Genomic DNA, 15,299 nt, shown 5'->3' with positions numbered 1-15,299 from the left:
AGAGGCCTCTTTATCTGTGCACCCCCAGATTTTCCCTGCCCATCTCCTGCCTTGCCCCTCTCATCACACAGGGTTGGATTTGTCCTTTTTGGTGTATTTGGAGTTGTTTTGGCTCATCTGGAGCAGCTCTGAGATCCCCAAAAGGTGCAGGATGCAAAGGAAGGGGATCAGCTGTCCAGACTTGCCTGCTTAGGGCTGAGGATGCCTTATTAATCACATCTCACATATGTAATTATCTGTAATTGCTTTTTGAATTTCCTGTTCCTAGTGAGGCTGGTGGTCTGTGAGAGAAGGAAATGTGCTGGAGGTTGGGATCCTGAGGAATTTACTCAGCTTCTCTAAAGAACCAAAGGAAATCCTAAATCCTAAATCCTGCTCTTCCATCATGCTCTTCCTCCTGAACAGCAGGAGAATTCTGGGGTCGATGTCATCAGCAAAGAGCAACAAATTCCTTCTTCCTTGAGCTGCTTGAGGAATTCCTGCTGGAATGGACCTAAGAGCTCATTTTCATCCAAATGGAAACTTTTTAGTAATGTCCACATTCAAAAGTAGGATTTTTTTTTCCTTCCAAGAAAGGAGAAACTCTGAGTGTCTGTGTAGGTGCTTTCCATTCCATCAAGGATCAGGAATCATAACCAAACTGTGCAATTTTGGGAGCTCTCAAGGCCATATTTGGAGTGGGCTGGTGACTTTTCCACCAATCCACTGGTTTGGATGTTCCAAAAAAACCCAAAAAACTGCATCCTGGAATGTGATGTTCTCCCAGGGATCCAGGGAGAAGTTCCTTCAGCCCTGTCCTGAGGAAAGCCACAAGCCCTGAGGTCACCACACAGTTGCTCCTGTGTGGTTTAGGTGCCAGTCTAAAACCTTTCTGGAGCTGCTGTGGAAATGAATTTATTGTGGAAATCTCAGGTTTACCCCATCCCACCCCCTCCCACTCTGAGCAAACCTCCAGAGCAGAGGGGAGAAGGTTCAGCTCCCACAGAGGCCTTGGGTGTCTCCTCTCTCTGGAAATCAGACACAGTAAATAGTTTTACCTTGCTATTTGAAATCTTAGGGTCTCAAAGCTTTTTTCTGGGGGGTTTTGGTGGTTTTGTTTGAACAGCTGAGGTTTCTGGTGCTGTGGGCACCCCTCTGCTTTCCCAGAAGCCCCAAACTCCCAACTCTGCAGTGACCTGGAGCTGGTGCCATGCTGGGGGTTGAGTTTCCAGTTTTTATAAAGCTGGGAGTGCTGAGGCTCTGAGAGCTCAGCATTAACCAAACCCCCCAAAAGTCACAAATAAAGGCTCAGAAACCATCAGATTTCAAACAGCAAGACCAAGAAGAAGCTTCTCGTGCCTGCCAGGTGTCCCTGATGTCACCCTGAGGCTCCAGCAGGGTCCCTGAGGTGGGGCAGTGGGAGCAGCAGAGCTCCTGGGGGCTGGGCTGGGGATGACCACGGGGCTGGAGCTCAGGAGCTGCTGCTCCAGGACAGGCTGGGACATGCAGGGAGCGGGGTCACCTCCCCCAGGTGTGGGCTGAGATCCCACCTGTGCTCTGTTATCATGGCTGTTATCATCACTCATTGCAGAGACACCCTGGGCCAGGGCAGCTCCCTGCTCCAGCCACAAATCCGTATTCCCAAATTTCCCTTCCTTTTCCTTTCCCCAAATCCACATTTCCCTTCTTCCCACCTGATTTAATGTCCAGGTCTCCCCAAATCCACATTTCCAAATTTCCCTTCCTTCTCTTTCCCCCAAATCCACATTTCCCTTCTTCCCACCTGATTTAATATCCAGGTCTCCACAAATCCACATTCCCAAATTTCCCTCCCTTTTCCTTTACCCAAATCCACATTTCCCTTCTTCCCACCTCATTAAATGTTGAGGTCTTTGCTGAGTATTTTTCCTCAGAGAAGCTGTGCTGTGGTAATTCCCCAAAAGTTTAAAAAACTTTTAAAACTCCCACCCTTGATTGTAGAATCATGAAATTAGGTTGCAAAAGACTTTGAAGGTCGTCAAATCCAACCATTAATCCAGCACCACCAAACCACAGAGCCACATGATCATTTAGGCAGGAAAAACCTTTAAAATAATCAAATCCAGCGATGAAACCAGCACTGCCCAACCCAGCGAAGGAGGGGAAGTTGCAGTCCCACAGCTGCCCCAAAAATCCTGAAATCTGCTTTGCTACAGGGCAATTGGTTATTCCCATTTCAGCTGAGGGCAGGAACATCCCTGGCAAACAAAAAGTCTCCTGAAATGGAAAAACCTTCAAAACCCACAACAGCCAAATATTCCAGTACAAAAGTAATCTCCTGGACTTAATAACTCTCAAAAGCCAAAACAACCAAATATTCCAGACAGCCAAATATTCCAACTTTTCTCCATTTTTATTGTTTAAAGATAACTTTCATTTCAAGTTCTGGTGCTTTTTAATTCCCCCAACCCAGGGTGAGGCAGCAGCCCTGATTCAGCTCTGGTGGAAAAGTGCTGACCATGGGTCCTGTCACAGGCAGAGCATTTCCAGCTTTTCTCCCTTCTTTGGAACAATGAAAAGGAGTAAATTTGGGATATTTGCCTCCTGAGATTTATCCATTCCAGATTTTTCTCTGCCGTGAAGGCTTTGGCCACCAGCAACCACCTTCAGCTGCTGTAGGACAGGGTGGAAATGATAGGATTTTTAAGGTCCCTTCCAAGCCAAACCATTCCATGATTCCGTGGTTCTTGACCTGTCAGAAGACTTTCCATGGCTTTGTGAAAAGCATTTTGACTGAATATGTTTTTTTATTATGAAAACTGAACATTTCTTTCAAAGACAGGGGTCAGAAAGACTTGAGAGAAACCTAAAATGAAAAGAACTGTACTGGTCACCTCTTAAATTCAATTTTTATTATTAATTTGAAGGAAAATGTCACAAAATTCAGGTTTCTCTCAAAACTGTTTTTCCCCAACTCAGTGATTTGGGCAGAAAACTGAATATCAATAATTCATTAATCATTCATTTGTACTTCAGTCATGAGAACATCTCTCAACCAGTGTGTCCAGTTTTGGGGCACACCAGGATTTCAACTGGATAGAGAAACCGGGAAGTTGTCAGAAAAGAGCTTTAACACCAACATTTCAGGCAACAATCTGCCTTGCTGAGGAGAACCACGAGTTTTGTCTTTGGTTTTAACAAAGCTGAGCTGATAATCTTTGGACACTTGCATGGGAGGAAAATCTCTGTCAGGATATCTCCTCAGGGCAGCAAATGGACAAATGAAGAGCTGAAATTGTGGATTTAGGAAAATGCCAACCCTGGGGATGGCTGGTGCTCTTTGGAGCAGGACACAGAGAGGCCCTGGGGCTCCAGAGCTGCTGGGCTCTGGAACCAGAGGCTGGAGATGCTCTGAAAAATGTTTCCTGTGATATAATCAAAAGGTTTCTGGAGTATTTCCCGAATTCTCTCACGTTGAGGTCCCCCTCAGTTGGCTGCAGGTCTGTGGCAATTCCAGGAGGATTCCTTAGCCAGCACTGCTGTCCTTGTCTCATTCCTGAGGGATCCATCCATGGGAGCACCTGAGTGGTTTGGGTGGGATGGGGCCTAAAACCCATCTCATTCCACCCCCTGCCATGGCCAGGGACACCTTCCATGGACACCTTCCATGGCCAGAGACACCTTCCATGAATACCTTCCATGATCTGGAACACCTTCCATTGATACCTTCCATGGACATGGACACTTTCCATGGGCAGGGACACCTTTCATGAGCAAGGACACCTTTCATGGACACCTTCCATGGGCAGGGACACCTTCCATGATCAGGGACACTTTCCATGGACACTTTCCATGGACATGGACACCTTACGTGGCCAGGGACACCTTCCATGGACAGTGACACTTTCCATGGACACCTTCCATGGGCAAGGACACCTTCCATGGACAGTGACACTTTCCATGGACACCTTCCATGGGCAGGGACACCTTCCATGCTCAGGAACACTTTCCATGGACAACTTCCATGGTCAGGGACACCTTCCATGGACAGGGACACCTTCCATAGTCAGGGACACTTTCCGAGGACAGGGACACTTTCCATGGACACCTTTCATGGCCAGGGACACTTTCCATGATCAGGGACACTTTCTATGGTCAAGGACACCTTCCATGGACACTTTCCTCTAGGCCAGGTGCTCCAAGCCCCATAATCCAAGGGGAACCGGCCAGTGACCTGAAATGCTGCTGGACTCCACAAATCCACGGGACAGGATATATCCATCCAGAGGGGCTGGGAGAAGGAGTTGGGGAGACATTTCCCATCATTTATCAGCACTCCTGGATTACTGGGAAGGTCCCATTTGACTGGGAGTGCAAATGGGTGACAAGAAAGGGGCTGGAGCATGACCAGGGCAGGGAACAGAGCTGGGAAGGGACTGCACAATCCCTGAGGGAGCTGGGAAGGGGCTGCACAATCCCTGAGGGAACTGGGAAGGGGCTGGAGAATCCCTGAGGGAGCTGGACAGGGGCTGTAGAATCCCTGAGGGAGCTGGGAAGGGGCTGCACAATCCCTGAGGGAGCTGGGAAGGGGCTGGAGAATCCCTGAGGGAGCTGGGAAGGGGCTGGAGAATCCCTGAGGGAGCTGGGAAGGGGCTGGAGAATCCCTGAGGGAGCTGGGAAGGGGCTCAGCCTGGAGCAAAGGAGGCTCAGGGGGCCCTTGTGGCTCTGCACAGCTCCTGCCAGGAGGGGAGCAGGGACAAGAAGAGAGGGAATGGCCTCAGGGGAGCCTCAGGGTGGGCACAGCAGGAATTTCCCCATGGAAAGGGGGGTCAGGCACTTGAAGTGCCCAGGGAGGTTTGGAGTGCCCAACCCTAGAGGCATATCCAGCCCTGTGGATGTGGCACTTGGGGACACTGTCAATGGTGGCCTTGGCAGTGCTGGGGATGGTTGGGCTTGGTGATCTCCAAGCTCCTTTCCCACCCCAAGCATTCCATGATCCCGTGGTACCACAGCCCTTCCTACCCCTGGCTGAGCCTCCCGAGGGCTCTGAGCCCCCAGCCCTGCCCTGGGCTGTGCCCTGGTGACCACAGGCCTGGGAGGAGATGGCCCAGAGCTGCTGGAAGGGCCAGGAGACCCTTCCCAGGCTCCCGAGGAGCCACCAGCCCCTCTCCCTGCTGGCAGCAGCAGCAGCAGCCACAGTGGCCACGCTGGGCCTCCCTTCCCCCAGCCCGGAGCAGCATCCTCCAGTCCCCTGACCCTCCCCCTCCCAAAATTGGCTGCTTTCTCCCTTTTCTCCCCCCCTCTCCTTTTTTTTCTTTTTTTTTTTTTTTTTTTTGGCTGAGTGATGAGCTGTATGCCAAATCCATCTGCTCCTGTCTCCCCTAGCTGCCTTCCATATCGTTCCAGGATCCCTGGCAGCCAGCCTAGACCTATCTCTCTCCCCGCACTCTCCGGAGCACATTCCTTTCTACACCTTTTCCCGAGCTGGGATAGAAATGAGTATCAACCCCAAACAAAAAGCATCTGCTTCCTGCCTGCTGCTGCCTCACCGGCCGTGCCTGCATGCTACACCCGTGTCAGCAGCCATGCAAAACACAGGGAGCCCCCCGGGAGCCCCCCGTGCAGCGCCCCGAGCCCCCCGCGCCCGCTCCCGCGCCGGCTCCGCAGCACCAGCTGTGACCACCGCACCATTTGTTCCTCCAGCCCACGCCAGCACTCCCAGCCAGTTCTTTATCACCCCAATTAGCCTTGTCTGAGCTGATGAGAGGAGAGAGGCTCCCACTGCAAGGCAAGGGATGGGGGGAAGAGAGCTGGAGAGCCGGGGAGGCGATTCCCAGCTTTGTTCCCTGGGAGGGAGGGATGGGTTTCACCCTGGTGCTGGCATTGCTGCCATCCTGCCCTGAGCACTGCTGGTCCATGAACAGGTGATTAATAAGGGTCAGGACACTGAGATTTTTGGGTTTCCCCCCTTTTTCCTCTTGTACTCTTGGAAAGGAGCATCCTCAACATTCACCTGCTCCCAGGGGCTGGGATGGGCTGTGGTTCCCTGGGAGGGATGGGTTTCACCAGGGCAGGGACACCGGTGCTGGCACTGCTGCCATCCTGCCCTGAGCACTGCTAGTCCATGAACAGGTGATTAATAAGGGTCAGGACACTGAGATTTTGGGGTTTTCCCCCGTTTTCCTCTGGTGCTCTTGGAAAGGAGCATCCTCAGGCTTCACCTGCTCCCAGGGGCTGGGATGGGCTGTGGTTCCCTGGGAGGGAGGGATGGGTGGGACACAGGTGCTGGGACCAGGACAGGGACACAGGTGCTGGCATTGCTGCCATCCTGCCTGAGATACCTGAGCACTGCTGCGCCATGAACAGGTGCTCAATAAGGGTCAGGGCATTGAATTTTTTGGGGTTTCCCCCCTTTTTTGTCTCATGCTCTTGGCTGTCTGCCAGGGGGAAAGGAGCATCCTTGGGTTTCACCTGCTCCCAGGGGCTGGGATGGGTTGTGGTTCCCTGGGAGGGAGGGATGGGTTTCACCCTGCTTCTGGCATTGCTGCCATCCTGCCTGAGATACCTGAGCACTGCTGCTCCATGAACAGGTGCTCAATAAGGGTCAGGGCACTGAGATTTTGGGGTTTTTCCCCGTTTTCCTCTGGTGCTCTTGGCTGTCTGCTGAAGGAAAAGGAGCATCCTCGGGTTTCACCTGCTCCCAGGGGCTGGGGTGAGCTGTGGTTCATCCCAGCCATGTTTCTGGGTGAGCTGAGAGGTGCATCCTGGTGGTGTCCTAGTGGGGATCTCCCTGGATCTATGGCAAAGCTTCCAGGATGCTGAAGGTGTTCCTGCTTCTCCCACAGCCTCATTGGAGAGCTCCCCATGTTGGGTACCAAGCTGCCAGTGCAACCATCAGCCCCAAATCCTGGGGTTTGCCCCAAACAACCCCCTTGTAGCACTGTCTGGGAGTGGTGCTTCCCACCCTGGGTCCCTCAGTGCTGCTCCTGGAATTCTGCTGGATTTATTGCTGAAGGCCCTTCCCTGGTAACATCCCAAAGCCAGGAGGGGGATCCCTCCTTTGCCCTGGCACAGATAGAGCTGGGAAGAGGAGGATGGGCACGATTCAACCCCAGTGCCATGGTGGGCATTGGTTTGAAGGGACAAAGTGCCCTGTGTGGGACAGTGGGACAGGCGCCATCAGTGCAGGCCCAGCCTGCTCCTCAAAGCACCCTCAAGGCAGCTGCTCTTTCACAGGAGGGTTCCCAGCATGGCCATGACCATGATCAAGGTCATCTTGGCAGCTGAGACACCAAAATCTTGACCAGGAGCTGTGGTCTCCACATCTGTCACAATTCCGTGGCCAGTTGGCTGAGCAGGTCCAGGATTCTGGACAGCTGGAACAGCAGAACCCCAAAATGAGTGAAATTACGCTTTCCAACAAAAAACACCACCAAGGGAGTCAAAGGCTGGTACACAGCAAGGTTGGGATTTAATGTTGTCTTGGTACCTGTAACCCACCACCATCTCCCTGTTCTTCTCCGCCTGATTTCCAGGTGAGAGGAGCAGGTTCCTCCTGATGGATTTCTGAGCAGCTTTCCCAATTTCCTGTACATTTTTCCTTGGTGCAGATGCACCCCTTGGAGCTCCCAAGGCTCTGGAGCAGATTTCAATCCCTTCTTGATTGAAGTCAGCCAGGAGAAGACCTGCAGAGGAGGCTCCAGTCCAACCAGTCACCCCCAGCGTGTCCAACATCTTCCCAGGCTTCAGGAAGGTGCTTGAGCTTTGTGTCACAGCTCCAAAGCAGTGTCTGTGACTGGTGGTGTCACAGGGGGCCCTGACTGGTGCCCATCCTGCATGAGAACCATGGAATCCTTAAAATAGAGAAACCCTCAGAGTCATCCAGTCCAACCACTCCCCCAGCACTGCCAAGGCCACCACTGACCATGTCCCCAGGTGCCACATCCATGTGGTTTTTGAGCACTTCCACCTTAAGTATGAATCCTAAGACACTTCCCATGTCCTTCTGCTCCATCACCAGACCTATCCCACCTCCCTGAACCCACCTCAGACCCTTCTGTCCAGCCTTGCCATGGATGAAGAACCCATTCCCCACATAGGGAAAGGAGCAATTTCCCCCCTGGCCCAGGGGCTGGAAGCTGGAAGGATCTCCAAACAATTATCTCATCTCTTCCTTCCACCAAGACAAGCTCAGCTCTGCCTAAACTATTCCTGATGGCTCCCTGTAATTTGTGCTGAAAACTTCCCACCACAGACGCCCCACACCTTCCCCCAGCAGTCGGCTGCGATATTTTGCTCTTCCCACCAGGATCCTCTTCCTGCTGTTCAGCTTGGATTGTGCTGGGCTGCTTCTTGAATTGTGTCCCCCGAGAGCGTGAGCACAGCCCTGCTCCTTCCCTCTTTCCTTCCTTCCCTCTCCCTGCACAGCCTCAGCTTCCAGCTGGGCACAGGCCCTGTCCCCAGCACCCCGGGGCTGTCCCAGCACTGAGCTGGCTCCACCAGGGCAGCTGTGCCATTCCTTGGGCTCCCAGTTCTCCAAACTGCTGGAGAGGGTGGGATTGGGGGCATCTCAGTTTGGTTCTGTGGAGCAGGTTGGGTTTGAGCTGCCCCATTTCCCACGGGCGGTCGGTGCTGACCCTCCCAATTCAGGTGGAATTAATTTCAAAGCAGAATCACTGAGGTTGGAAAACCCTCTGAGATGACAGAACCCACCCTGTGACCCCATCCCCACCTTGGCACCAGTGTGGCATCACCCCCTCCAGCCATCCCTTGCCCCCCAGGCTGGGGTTCCGCTTCCCCCTGGATATTTTCCTGAACCCACCCAGCCCCAAACCCTCGGAGCTGCTCCGTGTGTCCCCTGGCAGAAAGCTGCCCAGACAATGGGAGGAAAGCTGCGTCAGAGGCAGCAGAGCAGAGCAGGGCTGATCCTCCCTCGGGAGGGATCCGTGGGATCCGGATCCGCTGCACCTTTCCCGGTTGCTCTCCCGGCACAATGCTTCACTTTGTGCTGCAGCACTGAAGCAATGGTGAAGTTGCTAATAATGGCACTAAAAGAAAATATGCTACATCTGTTATGGATAGCAGTACAAATTAGCTGATCACACCTCTGACACCCAAGATGTCTTCACTTAAAATACTCGTTGGCTTTACTTTACATAATTTGCTGATTATATTTAAAAGAAATACAATTTTGCAATTACTGTTCTTTCTGGTGTGCTATCTATGCATCATTTTCTTTTTATGTTATATATTTCTCCTTCATTAGTGCAGTCTGAAGGGTGATTAGATCCCTTCAAACATTTTACAGAGGTTAAACGGTGATTAAGATTTAATTATTACTGTAAATAGCTTGGAATGACATATGTGCAAAAACCTGACATATGTGCATTTGAATAAATGAAGTGCTATTTCCCATGATGCTTCAGTAGCTGTTTAACAGCTTTGCTGAAGGGTTATGTTGCACCTCATGTTAAGATTGCTTTGATGTTATATTTTGTTGGGTTTTGCAGCTGAAAGCTAAGAACAGTTTTTCCAGTTTTTAAAACATTGAATATTTTAAATACCTAAATTGTTTTGCACAAATTTTTGCTAATTTGTCTAACTAGTTAAACATTTTCAAAAGCATTTCGATTTTTAACGTGGGTTCCTCGCATTGTGTCAGCACCAGCGTGGGTTCAGTGTACAGGATTCCCAAAATTCCAGGTTTTCCCAGGTGTCCCTGGCCCGGCTGGGAGCAGGGTCTTTGCTTGCCCAGGAGTGCCACGGATCCCTCCCCGGGGATGCAGAGATTCAAGTGATTTCAGAGCAAGGGAAAGCTTCAGGAGGAGCTGGTGGAAGGGAAAAAAATTAGGAAAGGGATGGAGATTTCTGGAGATGGAGAAAGGGGCAGGAAGGGTTTGGCCATGAGGGTGGAGCCCAGCCAGGCTCTTCCTCAGGCACCACCTGGGCTTTGGCCAGGTCCAGCTCTGGGCTCTGGGGCCGGGAGCTGCAGGGAAGGAAGGGATGGGAGGCTGGGCTGGGTGGGATGTGCTGGAGCCTCAGACACTCAATAATTCATTGAGCACTGCCAGGCACAGAACGTGCAGCGTTCCCTGTGCTGCAAACCCATCCTCGTCGGGGGGGGACACACCAAACAGCAGCAGCAGCGTGGTTGGCATGGAAATTATCCCCATCTCCTCCCTCTCCATGAATCAATTCCTCCAAGTGATCCATGCCTGGGCTCTGATCCTGCTCCTCTTTGCCTCCGCAGATCGAGACGTCCCAGCTGGAGCCGGAGATCGCCATGGCCACCACCAGTAAAACTGTGGTCTACAACAAAGCTTGTGAGAGCAAGAGGAGCATCCCAGCCCAGGAGGTCTGGGGAGGGAAGAGGGGAAACTCCAGCCCTGGAGAAAGCAAACAACAGCAAGAAGAAGATGAAATAATAGAGCTCAGTGATAGGAGCTGCTCCCGGCAGCCCGGGAGTGAATTAACACCTGCAGAGACTGACTCACCTCACACCACTCAAAAAGATTCATATTAAAAGTTTTTAACTTAGCAACAGGAGCAGCAACTACAACAAATAAAATCACATTGAACCACTTTAGAACTAGCTAACAAAACTCAGAACGGCTGGCACTGCATGGAGGGAGACCAGGGGCGAGCTCAGAGCTGCCTGCACAGCACAGACATCACCCAGCACATCCTGTGTCCATGGGAGCTCAGTCCCCATTGCTGCTGCACAGCACCAGCTCTGCAGAGACCCAGGGGAGTGTGGATGTGATTGATCAGGGCATTGGGAATGCCAGTGTTGATTTCCTGCCCATCCCACCCCAGTACTCGTGAGCTGAAGAGGAATTGCCACGTCTGTGTGCCCAGTGAAGGGCTGGGCTGTGCCCTCCATCCCTCCTCCTCCTCCTCCTGCTGCAGACACTGCTGGTGGCATCCTGCCCTTCACTGCGAGACTGGCTGGCCCTGGATCCCACCCCCTGGAATACCACAGGGGTTTTGGCCTGGGTTCCAAGATCCTGGAAAGCTGAGGTGCCCACGGGTGGAGTGTTGGAGCAGAAATGGTGCTGGAGCTGCTCTGTCCTTCTTGCACAGCCCTGAGGGGGCTTTGTACCACCCAGCACCCTCTGACAGAGGTGCTGCTAATCTCAGGTGGTTGGCTAAGCCACGCTTTGCTGAGCTGGTGTCTAAGGACAGGATGGGGTTTAAGTTTGGATCAATCCCCAGCTGGGCAGGCAGTGGGGACAAGGATCATGGCAGCCCCTTCCAACTGAAATTCTCCTCTCCTCTCCTCTCCTCTCCTCTCCTCTCCTCTCCTCTCCTCTCCCTCTCCTCCTCTCCTCTCCTCTCCTCTCCTCTCCTCTCCTCTCCTCTCCTCTTCCTCTCCTCTCCTCTCCTCTCCTCTCCTCTCCTCTCCTCTCCTCTCCTCTCCTCTCCTCTCCTCCTCCTCTCCTCTCCTCTCCTCTCCTCTCCTCTCCTCTCTTCTTTCTCTTTCTCTTTCTCTTTCTCTTCTCTTTCCTCTTTCTCTTCTCTTTCTCTTTCTCTTTCTCTTTCTCTTTCTCTTTTCTCTTTCTCTTTCTCTTTCTCTTTCTCTTTCTCTCTTCTTCCTCTTCTTCCTCTTCTTCCTCTTCTTCCTCTTCTCTTCCCCATTTCTCCAACCCCTCCACCCAACACACCCAGCTCTGCCCAAGTCCCTGTGCTGGTGCAGACCAGGACCCAAAGCCAGGTCCTGGCAGCTGTGCTGAGCTGATGGCTGTGCCACTGCACCTTCCGAGGGGACACTGCCTTCTGGGGACATCTGTCTGTCTGTCTGTCCCTTCAAGCTTTGGGCTGGTTAAAGGGGAGAGCTGAGTCACCCCCACACTGCACCGAGTTTGGGGCCACAGTTTGACTTTCTGGTACCTCACAAAATTCTGGTATCTCACAAAATTCAACAAAAATTCACCCCAAAATACGACCCTGAGGGACTCCCTCAGGTTTATTTGGAGCATGGCCACCAGCAGAACATTCCAGAGGCAGGGTGTCCCTGCAGGACCCTTGTCCCTGCAGGTTCCATGTCCCTGCAGGACCCTTGTCCCTGCAGGTTCCCCATGGAGGGGGCACCATGGTGGTGTTGGGGTGGCACAAGCTCTTACCCTTCAAATGCCAATTTCTTGTGGGGTTGGGGAGGGTGGGAGGGAAAGGGGAAACCAAATCCCCACTGACACAGAATGTACTTGATGGATTTGTTGCAATGTCTGGAATTGGGAGGCCTGAGCCCCCCAGGTGTGGGGTCAGACCCACAGGAACAGGATCCACCCCGTGGGGCAGCTCAGGGCCCTGCTCCTGCCCTGCCTGGTGTAAATCAGCAGGAATTGCACACAGGGGGTGGATGCTGTGGGTTTCAGCAGGCAGGACAGGAGGGGCAGCTCCAGGCCCCTCAGAGCTGCTGTTCTGGGACAGCTCCTGGTCCCAAACACTGCTGGGAGCCCAGAGTGGGCCCCCTCACCCCTGGGGCTGCTCTGGGTCACACCAGGGCCAGCACAGCTGGGTTGGGCCCAGGGCAGTCCCTCAATGCACTACATGAGATGAATGTACCTTCCAGAGGACGGTCCCACCCCAGCTGGGGCCTGGGGGAGGGCACAAGGAGGTGACAGCTGTGCTGGGGACATTTCCATGGCCATCTGTGCCACTGGCAGCACCCTGGGACAGATAACTCCTGCAGCAGTGAGGGGGAGCACAGGGAAGGGAAAAGGGACATGGCAGTGCCCAAGGATCGGGAAAAGGGACATGGCAGTGCCCAGGGATTGGGAAAAGGGACATGGCAGTGCCCAGAGATCAGGAAAAGGGACATGGCTGTGTTCAGGGATGTGGCAGTGCCCAGGGAAGGGGAGCAGGGACATGGCAGTGCCCAGGGAAGGGATGTGGCAGCGCCCAGGGAGGGAGCAGGGATGTGGCAGTGCCCAGGGAAGGGGAGCAGCTATGTGGCAGTGCCCAAGAATGGGAGCAGGGATATGGCAGTGCCCGGAAGGGGAGCAGGGATGTGACAGTGCCCAGGGAATGGGAGCAAGGATGTGGCAGTGCCCAGGAAGGGGAGCAGGGATGTGACAGTGCCCAGGGAAGCGGAGCAGGGATGTGGCAGTGCCCAGGAAGGGGAGCAGGGATGCTAGCAGTACCCAGGGTTCTGTTTGGAGCAGGGGGAAGGAGGAAGGGATGGAGGCTGAGCTCTGCTGTGACATCCCAGAGGGGAGGGAGCAGAATTTGGGTTTCTGGGTGATCACAGAGCCCAGGGGTGGTGTCTGAGCTGGGGGTACCTGCAAGGGATTTCAGTGGATGGAAGGAGCCTGGGCCCTGCTGCCATCAAGGAAAGCCAGGGATTGGTCAGGTTCTGCCTGGGGAAAGAGCCAGGTCCCAATTTTCCCGTGGTGGGAGAGGCTGTGGGTGCTTTCCCTGCACACACATCACCTGCAGGGATCACACATCGTTAGCAGGGCTCCCATCCCATGTCCTGATTGTGGATGAGCCCTCCCTGGCAGGGGTTTGGAATGGGATGAGATTACAGGGCCCTTCCAGCCCAAACCATTCCAGGATTCCGTGCTGCCAGGGGGTGGAGAAGTGACCACCCAGTGACCATCAGCAGGGGCTGGATCCATCCAGAGCAGAGACCCGGGGTTATTAAAGCCAGGCAGCTCCGGGGAATGCAGAGGGGCTGATCCTGGGGAGGGGCTGGGCACAGCTTGGGGATGTCAGAGGAGCTGTGCTGTGAGCGTGCCTCGGCTCAAAGGCAGCTGCTCCATCACACAAGTGACAATGACAGGCCCTAAATGAGTCTGGGGTGGTGTCTGCCCGCACAAACCCCGTCAGACTTGTTTGGCTTTGTGTGGCAGCAACAGGGGCTCAGTCAGCTCGGCAGGGTTTGTGCTGAGCAGTGGAACACCCTGGGCCTGAGTCAGCCCTTCCCTGGCAGGGTCACCTCTGCCAGCCCCTGGCGCCCTGGCAGCAGTGGTTACTCCCAGATTTTGTCCCAACGTCACTCCAAGTGTCGTGGCCCTGCCCAAAGCACTGGGCAGAAGCTCCTGGTGGAGCTGGAGAGAGGCGCCAGGCCCTGAGCTCATTCCCTTCTCCACCTCCTCTGGCAGCAGGGAATCCTGGAATGGTTTGGGTTGGAAGGGCCCTGGAACCTCATCCCATCCCAAACCCCTGCCAGGGAGGGCTCATCCACAGTCCTTGCAGGTCTGGGGTGGGGAGGTGGCTCTGGACACCCTGGGATTGTGCCCACACCTCCCAAACCCACGTGCATCCCCCTGGGACCATCAGGACACTGCAGGTGTCCCTGGGACAATCAGGACACTGCAGGTCCCTGGGTGCTGCCCTCCCCTCGCTGTCCCCAGCCTGGTGACGAGCAGGACAAGGGCTCTGCATGAGGAGCACATTGTGGTGGCCCTGTGCTCCCAAACCCTTGGGAACCCAGAGTCCTTGGGCATCCCAGCATGGGGACACCGAGATCACAGTGTCCCCAGCTGAACCAGTGAGGGCTGGGGTTGGGTTTTATCCAAGGCAGCAGGAAAGCTCAGCAGCCCCAGAGCTGAACCCCGTGGGTGTCTAAAGGCACTGGCACTGCCAGGCAGAGCGAGGCTGGGATCCCTCCTGGAGCAGCCCCAGAGCTCGGAGCTCCTGGTCCCTGCCCTCGTGGTGGGAGCAATGGGAATGTCACATGGGAATGTCACATGTGGGACCATCCCATATAGGAATATGTGGGAATGTCCCACGTGGGACTGTCACATGTGGGAATGTCCCATGTGGGAATGCCCCATATGGGAATGCCATATGGGACTGTCACTATGAGAATGTCCCACATGGAAATGCCCCACATGGGAATGCCTCACGTGGGAATGCCACATCGGAATATCCCACATGTGAATGTCCCATGTGGGAATGCCCCACATGGGAATGTCCCACACAGGAATGCCCCATGGGAATGTCCCACATGGGAATGTCACTATGAGAATGCCCCACGTGGGAATGCCATCTGGGAATGCCCCATGTGGGAATGTCCCACATGGGAATGTTCCACATGGGAATGTTCCACACAGGAATGGCCCACAGGGGAATACCCCACGTGGGACTTTCCCATAGGGGAATGTCACATGGGAGTGTCCCACATGGGAATGCCATATAGGAATGTCCCACATGGAAATACCACATGGAAATGCCCCACACAGGAATGTCCTACATGGGAATGTCCCTCATGGGAATGCCACATGGAAATGCCACATGGGAACGTCCTACATGGGAATGCCCCTTGTGGGAATGCCCCATGTGGGAATGCCCCTCATGGAAATGCCACATGGGAATGCCCCATGTGGGAATGTCCC

The 15,299-nt window shown here is 53.8% G+C and overlaps 1 protein-coding gene across 3 annotated transcripts in view; it reads left to right on the top strand.

The window, feature by feature from the left end:
• The window catches only part of SFXN5 (sideroflexin 5), a 104,518-nt gene extending 93,462 nt beyond the window's left edge, over positions 1-11,056 (top strand). For all 3 annotated transcript variants that reach the window (XM_059470950.1, XM_059470948.1, XM_059470949.1), the window contains one exon: positions 10,208-11,056. In XM_059470950.1, coding sequence (XP_059326933.1) covers positions 10,208-10,382 — 175 coding nt within the window. In that variant the 3' untranslated portion in view covers positions 10,383-11,056. The remainder of the gene's footprint in view (positions 1-10,207) is intronic.
• Positions 11,057-15,299: the final 4,243 nt, after the last annotated feature.

Source organism: Ammospiza nelsoni, chromosome 4, assembly GCF_027579445.1.
Source record: "Ammospiza nelsoni isolate bAmmNel1 chromosome 4, bAmmNel1.pri, whole genome shotgun sequence".
Taxonomy (NCBI): Eukaryota; Metazoa; Chordata; class Aves; order Passeriformes; family Passerellidae; genus Ammospiza; species Ammospiza nelsoni.
The sequence above is the reverse complement of the archived record's forward strand: the minus strand, read 5'-3'. Positions and strand labels throughout refer to the sequence as shown.